This window comes from Arvicanthis niloticus, chromosome 20 (genome assembly GCF_011762505.2).
Source record: "Arvicanthis niloticus isolate mArvNil1 chromosome 20, mArvNil1.pat.X, whole genome shotgun sequence".
Lineage (NCBI taxonomy): Eukaryota > Metazoa > Chordata > Mammalia > Rodentia > Muridae > Arvicanthis > Arvicanthis niloticus.
The window spans coordinates 28,555,372-28,567,404 of record NC_047677.1 but is presented as its reverse complement, the minus strand read 5'-3'; the positions used below and the strand labels follow the sequence as shown (position 1 = coordinate 28,567,404).

The 12,033-nt window shown below is 44.1% G+C and overlaps 1 protein-coding gene across 2 annotated transcripts in view; it reads left to right on the top strand.

Annotated features, from left to right (window-relative positions):
• Mypn (myopalladin) overlaps nucleotides 1-9,489 on the top strand; it is a 94,370-nt gene extending 84,881 nt beyond the window's left edge. For both annotated transcript variants that reach the window (XM_076917194.1, XM_034524828.2), the window contains 4 exons: nucleotides 1,099-1,306; nucleotides 4,622-4,787; nucleotides 6,668-6,801; nucleotides 8,263-9,489. In XM_076917194.1, coding sequence (XP_076773309.1) covers nucleotides 1,099-1,306; nucleotides 4,622-4,787; nucleotides 6,668-6,801; nucleotides 8,263-8,432 — 678 coding nt within the window. In that variant the 3' untranslated portion in view covers nucleotides 8,433-9,489. The remainder of the gene's footprint in view (nucleotides 1-1,098; nucleotides 1,307-4,621; nucleotides 4,788-6,667; nucleotides 6,802-8,262) is intronic.
• Nucleotides 9,490-12,033: the final 2,544 nt, after the last annotated feature.

Below are 12,033 nucleotides of genomic sequence, written 5' to 3'. Positions count from 1 at the left end.
GTCCAGATTTTGCATCTGGTTATTTCTTTACCCTCATTTTTGTTTGTATTTGTTTTTACGAGGTTTTCCTCTCAGATGAAGGGGTCTTGGGGAAGGGGAGGGAAACTGTCCTCTCCATAGGCTCTTCCAGAGTGCTTAATCTTTTTGATACCATATACAAATGTGTCCTTAGCATCTTAAATCACCATACCTTAATAATACAGAGTATGGAAACATAAAATCGTTAAAGTAAAACCATTTTATGTGGGCATTATATCAGGTTGATTATTCTGAGAAGATAACTTGTGGACTTTTCTATGTGGTCCCTGGAACCCTTTATGAAGTCAGAAGCTTGAATCTTGCGTCTTTGGTTACAGGGAAGGGAGAAACTTCCTTTTTTCTTGCACTAAGCCACTTCTGTCACCTTTTGTCATTCTGCATTCTAATTTCCCAATCAGAAATGAGGCTTCATATAGGCAGGGCAATGGTAACATTGCCCTCTCTGTGTAACAGGACACTGATGTCATCACTTCTATGCCAGACAACTGTGCAGGGTGTTATGGGAAATGTAGGCGCAGGTCAGTGCAGGCTGGAGAGCAAGCCTGTGCGGAGAGCCCCTTTCTGTGTGCGGCTCTCATTCCCCCAGTTGGTGCCTAAATAATATTCAGGTTGTACGCTCCCCTGAGTCTCTAAACTTTAAAAAATACAAGCTCCTGGTCTCTCTCCCCAGAGATTCTGTTTTAATGTTATAATTAGTTCTCAAAGTTTTCTTTTTAAAATCTAGTCCATGAACAAAATTTGAGAACATTGATTTAATAGCTGCCTTTTCTAACTCTGGTATCTAAGCTGAAGTCATCTCTCTCTTACTGACGCCGCAGCCTGGGTTTTTCTATTTGTTTCCATCATCACTCTGGGACGCAATCACGTGGATCATTCAGGACTGAAATGGTTCAAAGTCGCAGCCCCATTCAGACCCCCCCTTCCAAGGCTGTGGCAGAGTCCCCACTCTTCCGTGTCTTCCTTGACTCTATATTTGGTGCCAATAAGGATAAAGAATTCAGTCACCAGATGAATCTGCCTGTCTATGTCATCTGCATCAACCATTCTGTCATCTGTTAGGTGAGTGGCTTGCCACCCCCGGAGCTGACATGGCTGCTCAATGGGCAACCTGTGCTACCCGACGCCTCCCACAAGATGCTGGTCAGAGAGACGGGAGTCCACTCTCTGCTCATCGACCCGCTCACCCAACGGGATGCAGGAACCTACACGTGTGTGGCCACCAACAAAACGGGGCAGAATTCCTTTAGTCTGGAGCTCACTGTGGTAGGTAAGGATTGCTATGGGACTCCTGGGCAGAACTCCCTCCAAAGTGACTGTCCAAATACTCAGACGAGACCCTCGATCCAGCAATCTCTTCCTCCTTGGCAGTAGCAGACCATATTTTCTGCACCGCTTCCTGAGGTACGTAGTAATCTAGACATGTAAAATGGCTGCTTCTTCATTGTAATCATATAATCAGCGGGAGAAATTGCAATAATCGACCACGCAATCAATGCGTTATTTAACTGGCTGGCACTACAGTCTAACCGTATGCCCTTCAGACTGATTCTTGGACCACACTAGGCTCCTCTGTTGCCTAAATTACATATCCTTGCATCACGCCCATGGTCCTCCTACCTGGAATGTTCTTTACCTAGCACCCTTTTGTAAAGCCTAATTTCAGGACCAGGGGTTTATCAGCTCAGTTGGTAGAGTGCCTGAGAGCACAGGTAGCCAACTTACACCAGCTATGGCGGCATGCATATATCTGATACTCTACAGCTGCACAGGTGGAACAGGAAGTCGGCCTACACAGCGAGGTTGAGACCAGCCTAGTTATCACAGGTTCCCTCTCAAGAATAAAAACAGAAGTGAATAATGTAACAGCCTAAGTCCAGTGTCACAACCGGGGCACAGTGGGTTTGTCAGACAGCCCTTGGCAACCGCCTCTGTTTCTACGGCACAAGAACAGGCAAGATTCGCAGAGTGCGTGGACTACTGGATAATGGCTCACTGCTTTGCCTCCCTGCAGACTCTGGGCTTCTGAGGCCAGAGGCTCTGGTTTGCTGTGTTGTGCTTTTGAAAGAAAATTTTGAAATAGGCCCAAACTAAATAAAAATAGCAGGGCCCTGTGATTTCTTTTTCCCTAACCTAAATGGTTAAAAATGCCTGTCAGCAGGTTTGGTCCTAGTTAATGAGTTACAGAAAATATAGAGTTATAAGATGAAGGACAAAGGCCTGTTAAGTCTTCCAAGGACCTGGCTGGACCATGAAAGAAAAAAAGTATACGAGGACATCCTTAGAACAGAGATATGTCCAAATGAGTAATGGGCCATCTGGTGTTCTTCCACCCTTCCCCCTTTTGGGCCCGCTCGGCCTATACAGCCTGCTGATGTTCAAAAATGTAAAACAACCAATCATGTGTACCCATGTAAAAATCTCCCACTTCCCCCACCCCTTGCCTATAAAAAGTCCTAATCCTGTGAGCCTCGGGGTCAGTCCCTGTATCTCCTATGTGAGAGATATAGAGATATGGGCTGGCCCAGAGCTCTGATATTAAACTGCCTCATGTGTTTGCAGCAAGCCAGTCTCTCGTGAGTTTTCGGGTGGGCGCCATCCTGAGACTTGAGTGAGAATCCCCCTTTAAGTTTTTTCACTTTCAGTTATGGAGAAGGGGTGGGGTATCCCATGGCCTCTGTGTGGCAGTCAGCGTACAGGTTGCAGGAGTAGGCTGGCATGCCAGCAAGCCTGAGGGATCAAGAACAGGTCTTCAGGCTTAATGGTAAGTCTTTCCCCACTGAGCCACTTCCTGAAACCCTGGCTTGTTGTTTCCCTGATGTTTGCCTCAGTGGAAGGCGCTCATCAAATGTGGAATCGCTAAACAAATGAGCCTCTACCTTTCTAAGATGATGTGAACTTGGGCTGGAGAGATAGCTCAGGGGTTAAGAGCACTGGCCGTTCTTCCAGAGGTCCTGAGTTCAATTCCCAGCACCCACATGGTGGCTCACAACCATCTGTAACTGGATTCAATGCCTTCTTCACATAAAATAAATAAATAAATCTTAAAAAAAAAAAAAAAAAAAAAAAAAAAAGATGATGTGAACCAACCACAGCAAGGCCTAAGAAAGGGAAGTCAGGTATCCTCAGATGCAGAGCAAGGGTCCAGCCAGAATTTCATTTTGGAACTTAAGAATTCTAAGGCTAGGCTTCCTCTAACTGTGGGTGGCTCATTAAGAAAACCGATTGAGCCAGGCAGTGGTGACTCATGTCTTTAGTCCCAGCATCCGGGAAGCAGAGGCAGGTGGGTCTCTCAGTTCAAGGACAGCCAAGGCTACACGGAGAAAATGCCTCAAAAAGAAAAGAAGGTAGGAAGAAAGAAGAGGAAAGAAATCCAGGACTGTTTCCCCTCCCTCAAGGCCCGTGGCCATTCCTCTGTGAATCCTTTTCCCTGCTCTTAATTTAGCCTTGCCAACATAATAAGAAAACAGTCATTTTGCATGGACAGCGGACTTTTACATTTTCTTCGTATTTCTAAAACAATGACTTTGATATATGAGGCTGCTTCTTAGAATGCATAATTTCGTAAAGTTTTTTTCTGTTTTTGTTTTGATTTTGGTTTTGGGGGGGTTGGTTTTGTTTGTTTGTTTGGTTTTGGTTTTGATTGGTTGGTTGGTTGGTTGTTGTTTTTGGATTTTGGGAGTTTTGTTCTGTATTTTGAGACAGGGTTTCTCTGTGTAGCCCTGGCTGTCCTGGAACTCACTCTATAGACCAGGCTGGCCTTGAACTCAGAAATCCGCCTGCCTCTGCCTCCCAAGTGTTGGGATTTAAAAATGTGTGCCATCACCTCTGTATAGACTTTTGTTCCAAATACATTATGAGAAAGAAAAATGACAGTGTGATTAAACCTAGCAGGTTGGCTGGGGGCTGGAGAGGTTGCCCAGTGGTTAGAGCACTTGCTGCTCATGCAAACGACCTGGGTTTGGCTCCCAGCACCCACACAGCAGCTCATAACAGCCTTTAACTCCTGTTCCAGTGGGTATGAAGTCCTCTCTTAGCCTTCAAGGGTTCCTGAACTCACATAGTGCACATAAACTCATTCTGGCTCATATATGTGCACATAAATAATAAATAAGCAAAAAAAAAGAGATAAAGTTAGTGAAAATTTAATTCCTATGAAGTAAATTCCTCCAAAAAGAAATCAGTTTTAGTGCATGAAAAATTCTCAAAACTATCAAGATGGCTCAGTGAGTAAAGTTGCCTGCCACCAAGCATGCTGTCCTGGGTTCAATCCTTGGGTCCCATATAGAGGAATAGGAGAACTGAATCCTGAAAAAAAGTACACACACACATACACACACACACACACACACACACACACACACACACACACACGTTAACCATTTGAACGTACGTTTGAAAAAACATTTTTAAAAAGTCACCGTTTCAGACTCAGTATTGTGGTGCATACCTTTAATCCCAGCACTTGGGAGCAGAGGCAGAGTTGAAAGCCAGCCTGGTCTACAAAGAAAGTTCCAGGACAGCCAAGGCTACACCATAGGACTCTGTCTCAAAAACAAATAGAAAAGTCATTTCTCTTGTTCAGCCAAAGAGGTAAAGAAGGCACCCGTGATCCTGGAAAAACTCCAGAACAGCGGCGTTCCCGAGGGCCACCCTGTGCGACTGGAAGGCCGAGTCATAGGCATGCCCCCGCCTGTGTTCTACTGGAAGAAAGACAACGAGACCATCCCGTTCACTAGAGAGAGGATCAGGTACAGCAGACACCACCTCCGTGGACACTTCTATGTTCAGAAGGGCCCATGGGACCATCCAAATAAGCCTGCAGCCTTTTGCAGCTGGCTGCTTTTATTAAGTTCAGTGCTCCTGAGTTTCAGCCACATTGTATATGTTCTGGGCCAGCATGGGCTACACAGTGAGTTCCAAATCAACCTTAGACTAGAGTAAGACTTGGTCTCAAAAGGAGGGAGAGAGGTGGAATTCTTTCCTTTGAGCCCCTCTCCCTCTCAGAAGTTTTGTTTTGTTTTGTTTTGTTTTGTTTCCTTTACTTTGCCTTGAAAAAAAAATGTGTTTACCAGGGCTGGAGAGATGGCTCAGTGGTTAAGAACACTGACTGTTCTTCCAAAGGCCCTGAGTTCAATTCCCAGCAACCACAAGGTGGCTCATAACCATCTGTAATGGGATCTGATGCCTTCTTCTAGTGTGTCTGAAGACAGTGACAGTGTATTTATATAAATTATATATATATATATATATATATATATATATATATATATATATATATACCAGAGAGAGAAAGAGAGAGAGAAAGACTGAGGAAAAGTGAGTGCCCAGGCATCCATAGGATTAGGAGTTCACAGTTAACAACTCGGCTCCATAGCAAGTCAGAGGCTGTGCTGGACTATAGGAGACTCTGCCTTCAAAATGAAAACAAAAGTTTTTAAAAACATACAAGGAAGGGACCAGAAAAAGGGCTCAGCAAAGGACCCAAGTTCAATTCCCAGCATGCACACTGGGTAACTCACAGCTGCCCGTCCGTAACTCCACTTCTAGGGGACCCAACACCCCCTTTAAGATACCTCCACCGGCTCCTGCGTCTACATGGAGAACATAAGCTTACAGAGGCACACACATATTCACATGATGAAAATAATAAATCTTAAAAATTATACAAGGAACACATAAGATCTTGCATACTTGTGTCATAGTCTCTATTGTATTAGGACCTGGGAAAGATTTTGGTTTTGGTGTTTTAAGAAGTAAAAGGCTGTGTTGGGGCTGGATATGATGTCATATCCCAGCATTTGAGAGGTAGAGGCAGGAAGACCAAAAGTTGAAGTTCTCAGCTTGGTAGTGAGTTCAAGGCCTCTCTGAGTTACATGAGATGCTGTCTTACAAAGGCGAAGTGGAGAGCTGGCTCAGTAGTTAGAGCACTTGCTGCTCTTGCAGAGGACCCAAGTTTAGTTCCCAGCACCCACATGGTGGCTCGTAACCACCTGTAACTCTAGTTCCAGAGAATCTGATGCCCCCTTATGGGTATCCGTATATATGTGGTGTACATATATACATACATACACACATGCATGCATGCATACATACATGCATACATACACACATGCATGCATACATATATACACGCATGCATACATGCATACACACATGCATGCATACATACATACATACAGCATGCATACGTGCATACATACATACATGCATACATACATACACACACATACATGCATGCATACATGCATACATACACACATGCATGCATACATACATGCATGCATACATACATGCATACATACATATATACATACTCAAATAAATTAGTCTTTAGGAGGGGGAGGAGGAGAGGGCTAGATGTAATAACAAGAAGAATCAGGAGGATCTCTGAGCTGAGGCTAGCTTGGTCTACCTAGTGAGTTCCAGACCAGCCAGGAAACTCTGTCTCAAAGAGAGGTCGGGGCCTGAGGGAGGAATAGGAAGAACACAAAGGAGAACAAGATGAAGGCTTCTCTAGGCTAAGGTTAAAAAGCAAAATTTCTCCTGTCCCTCCTCAAAGTTTCTCCAAGCCTAAAATGAACCGAGATGCTTCTGCTCCTAAGTTAAAGGTGAATATTTCTCTTCCCAGCATGCACCAGGACACAACAGGCTATGTCTGCCTCCTCATCCAGCCAGCCAAGAAGTCTGATGCTGGGTGGTACACACTGTCAGCCAAGAACGAAGCCGGCATCGTGTCATGCACAGCTAGGTTGGATATATATGGTAAGTATGACCTCATGCAAGGAACATCTGTGTGTGGATGACGGTTTTTAAGTAATTTTAAAGATCATTGTAGAACGTCCCATGCATACATTGGATAGATTACATTATACTTAGTGATTGAAAGACGGCCTCTCCCCGCCATTTGTTTTCTGGTTTTGAGAATCAAGTGGTCAGACTGCTTGGCATCAAGTGCCTTTACTACTCCTTCTTTTTCTAGGAATTCTGACAGAAACTCCATGTACAAAGAAAAGGGCATGTATTGAATTCCTTGTCCGACCTTATTGACTCTCAGACTTACCTTATCAGATTATAATTCTAGTGAAGCCATCTCCAGAACCCTTCTATAACCTCACGTATCAACAGGGAAAAGACATGAGTAGAGATTTTTATTTTTAAAGTTTACTTTTATTAATGTGTATTTGTGTGAGTCCTTACCAAGTGAGTGCAGGCACCTGGGAAGGTCAGAAGAGGGAGCCAGATCCCTGGAGTTGCAACTAGTAATTTCCAGCTGGGAAGGAAGAGGAAACAGCAAGCAGTTGTGAATTGTGCTGGATTTTCTTGTTTGTTCTGCGACACCCCTAGTTGGCCTGGAACTCTTTCTGTAGACTAGGCTGGTGAATTTCACAGAGATTCACCTGCTTCTGCTTCCAGAGTGCTGGGATTAAAGGCATGCTCTACCATGCCTGGCCTTATGCTGGAATATTTACTTCCCAGCTGGTGGGAGATTTCATTCCAGGATGAAGGCTTCTTTCTCTTCTCAAGTCTCCATAACTCTACCTGTCTCTCTGCACTTCCTCAATTTTAGACAGGGTCTCATGAAGCCTAGACTGACGCAAACTTGCTATGTGGCCAAGGCTGGATTTGAACTCCCGATCTTCCTGCCTCCATGTCCCAAGTGCTTAGGATTAAAGGAGTATATTACCAAGTTAGCATCAGGAAGGTTTTAATGTTTCTTTTTACAAATGGGGAGGTGTGTTATGTGCCTCCATCCATGTAAGTGTACAATGAGTACTTGGCCAAACGGAGTATCAGATCCCCTATAAACTGGAGACAAACTGTCATTTGAGTGTGAGGAACTCTTCCTGGGCCCTCTTAAGAATAGTGCTCTTCAGCCGGGCAGTGGTAGCGCACACCTTTAATCCCAGCACTTGGGAAGCAGAGGCAGGCAGATTTCTGAGTTCGAGGCCAGCCTGGTCTACAGAGTGAGTTCCAGGACAGCCAGGGCTACACAGAGAAACCCTGTCTCGAAAAACCAAAAAAAAAAAAAAAAAAAAAAAAAATAATAATAATAATAAAATAAAATAAAATAATAATAATAATTTAAAAATGGGCTCTCTGAGACTCAACTATGCTCAAATGCTTTACCAAGCAGAAAATAATGACACAAGGGTCAAATGTGTTCAGCAATATTCCTCCCATTGATTCCTTTGATCATAATACTTTATTTGGTCCATTTTCCAGCTCAGTGGCACCAGCAAATCCCAACGCCCATATCCATCCGGCCCAGCGGCAGCCGCTACGGGTCTCTCACCAGCAAAGGACTCGACATCTTTTCTGCCTTCTCCTCCATGGAAAGCACGATGATGTATTCCTGCACTTCTCGGAGTGTAGTGGAGAGCGATGAACTTTAAGGGTGTCTGGGTGTCTGCTGTGGAAAGAGGGTGGACTGTGGAGGGGAAGGAAGACTCATCGTATGCAGTGGTTTCCCAACAACTGGATTTTGAGTGAGTTTCCATCGTGTGGGGACTCGCGGCAAGAAGTGTTTTCAGTACGTTGGCTGGGGCTTTCTGAGCCTTGGCTGAGGGAGAGATATAAGGCTGTGCATCTTAAAGATGCCAGTAGATGCCAGTAGATAATATACCCAAACCACTGCCACACAATTTGGTGGGGGGGTAGGGGGCTAGCATGCTCCCCCACCCGGTGTATTAGGGATACTAGGCCCAACTAGGAAGAGTTAGGAGCCATAGCCAAGGCTGAGAGAAGTTAGCAACCTTAGGATAGACACAGAGGAGAAAGATGGGGATCTCATTGTCACCTTTCATGGGTTACATCTGTATCGGTCATCCTGGTGAATTCATTAAATGAACTCACCCGTGTAACATTAGAGGATCTTGCCAAACGCCCCTCCCCTCCGAAGTGGCAAAACGCTTAGTTTGCATTGTTCTACCTGTGAAGTCACGTAATAAGAAGCCAAAATGTGCCTGAATTTTAAAGAGAAAACAAAACAAGAGAGAATTTATTAGGACACTCAGGTTTCACACTCCACTTATTACGTGGTCAAAACAAAGCTCCACCAGCCTATCAGCGCCATTTTAGGCAGAAAGCCACACCCACCTCCATCCCTAGTGCCTAGATGGGTACCGAACACAGTGGAGACCTTCGAAATATACATCTGCTGGGTAATGACTCCTAGACTGAACTACCATTCGGTTTCTACCCTTCTTAGCCAGTCCAAACATGTCCCCGGGAATGGTTGTCACAGTGGTTTGCTGCAGGCAAGCCAGGGCCAGGCGTCTGTTGTCAATTCCTTTTGCTCAAATCTCGGATGTTCTCTATGCCAGGTCCCCCATCAGCTGGTATCCTTCTCAAGTGGTTTTAGCTGGAGATAGTAATTGCTTAGAAAGGCTTGAAACTTCCTTTGCTTCAAGGCAAGGATTTCCAGTATAAAAATAAAATTCATTTACTCAAAAAAAAAATCTTACGTGTGTCTACTCTGTGTAAGATCCTATGTTAGGTACCGTGGGAGACTTGAAAATAAAAATAAAGGGCAGAAGACAGAGTAATCAGCCCTTAATAATTCTGCATCACTAAGGTCTGTCAGATGATCCTGGGCCAGAAGGCTGAAGATCGGATGCTCCAACGTTCTGTAGTATAGGGACTGTCCGGGTGTTCAGCAGTCTCTATAAATTGGCTATGTTTTAGAAGCTATGCTTTGTGCTTCCCATAATTTCATTTAACTCAGTCATTCTGGATTTCTGAGGGGGTTGAAAACTTATAGTCTCATAGCCAATCATTGCTATTTACTTTGAGAGAAAAGATTTGAGAGAATGGTTTTCAGCTGACATTCATTTTAAAGCCAAGAAAAAAAAAAAAAGCCAGGTTCAGAACTAAGTCTTTTATTTAGGACAGATGACAGAGGTTCCGCTTAGTCAACAAAATGATGGACTGGGTATTAGGTCTATCTTGCACCTTACTGACATAAATTGGTATAGTTATGCTCTAACTGTATTTTGAAAGAAAAGTTTTATTTTAACAGGAAGGGTGATATGTAGGAGGAGCTAAGGTGGGAGGAGTATGGAGAAGAGGAGTAAGGAGAGGAGGAGGAGAAGGAGAGGAGGAGCTAGGTGATGAGAGAGAAAGAGAGAGGGGGGCCAGACATGGAGGCAGATGTTCACATATCTCCGCCAGTCAAAGATAGTTGATATCTCTAGGTTGGGTATTAGGTTACACTTCTGATTGATATTGAGCATTACCAAATTTATAAAGCCATTCGTTAACATTAAAAAAATTGTATAAAAGCAAAAAGGAGAAGGGGGATAGGGGTTTTCTAGGTAGGGAAAATGGGGAAAGGGATGGTATCTGAAATGTAAATAAGATATCCAATAAAAAAAGAAAAAAATAACAAAAATAAAGGGCAGGAGAGTTGGTTTAACAGGTGCTTGCCACCAAGTCTGGTTGCCTGAGTTTGAGACCTGGAACCCACAGGACCCCACCTTTCTCTTGGTGAAAGGTGAGCTTCTGTAAGTTGTCCTCTAACCTATACACATGCTGTACGGTACCCAGTACCCCAAATAAGTAAGACACAGCACCCCAAATAAGTAAGACACAGGCTCTGCCCTCCAGAGCTCACAATGTGATTAACAGAGAGATGATATATATTTAAGGCATCTGTAAACGGAAGTTTCCAGTGTTCTTCATCCTATATTTTCTTTTTCTTTTTAAAAAGACTTATTTATATATTTCATGTATGTGAGTACACTGTCACTGTCTTCAAACACCCCATCAGATCCCATTACAGATGGTTGTAAACCACCATGTGGTTGCTGGGAATTGAACTCAGGACCTCTGGGAGAGCAGTCAGTGCTCTTAACCACTGAGCCATCTCTCCAGCCCCTAACTTTTTTTTTTTCATAACAAAATTTTGTCAGGCCAGGCATTGTGGTATGTGCTCATAGCTCTAGCACATGGGACGTTGAGGCAGGAGGATTAAGAGTGCAAAAATCAGTCTCTGCTTCACAGGGAGTTTGAAGCCAGCCTGGGCTACATGAGACCCCCATTTCAAAAAATCAAAACCAGCCAGATACAGTGGTACATACCTATCATCCCAGCACTCAGGAGGCAGAGGCAGGCAGATCTCTGTGAGTTCTAGGATAGCCTGATCTACACAGTGAATTCCAGGTCAGCTAGGAGTACACAAAAGCAAACTGAGGCAGCATGCACCTGTAATCCCAGCCCTGGGGAGAGACACACAGAAAGACAGGAGAGGCCCTGAGTGAAGCCTGCTAGCCAGACAGCCTGGCTCAGTTATTGAGCTCCGGGTTCAGTGAGAAACCCTGTCTCAAGAAAAAAAAAGTATCAAACGTTTGAAGGTGTCACTAGTGTTGACCTCTGGCCTTCCCAGACAGATGCACGTGGACACAGGCACGTATGCATGCATATGCACACGAACGCGCACACACACACATTTAAACACACTCAAAAATCTCACTCTTCAGTTTTGAGTAAAAGTTTACATCCACCGGAAATGCAGATTCCAGGCAGTGACCCTTGTGTCCCATGTCATATATGAAATGACAGGCAATTTTATTTTTACATAGGGCAAGACGTGCCCCAGCACACATGTAGAAGTCAGATGACAACCTGAGGGAGTCTGTTCCCTCCTTCAACCAAAAAGGTCCCAGGGATCAAACCCAGGCTGTCAGGCTTGGCAGCATGTCCCCTTTACCCGCTCAGCCATCTTGTCAGCTCTAGGGGCAACTTCAACCTCACACAGAATGTAGTAATATGTTGTTTCCATAGTGGCATTTGTTATGAAATCCCTTACAACCAAAAACCACTTTCTGGATTGTGAGAACGCCTCTGGAATATGTATGTGTAATATTGCCGCCACTGTACCTGGCTCTAATCCTATGTCTTCTAATACCCTTCATCTCCGATGCCAGCTCACTGAGTATTTTTTTTTAATCTTAAAAAATCTTATTTTTTAAAAAAAAAAATCTTATTTTTTAAAAT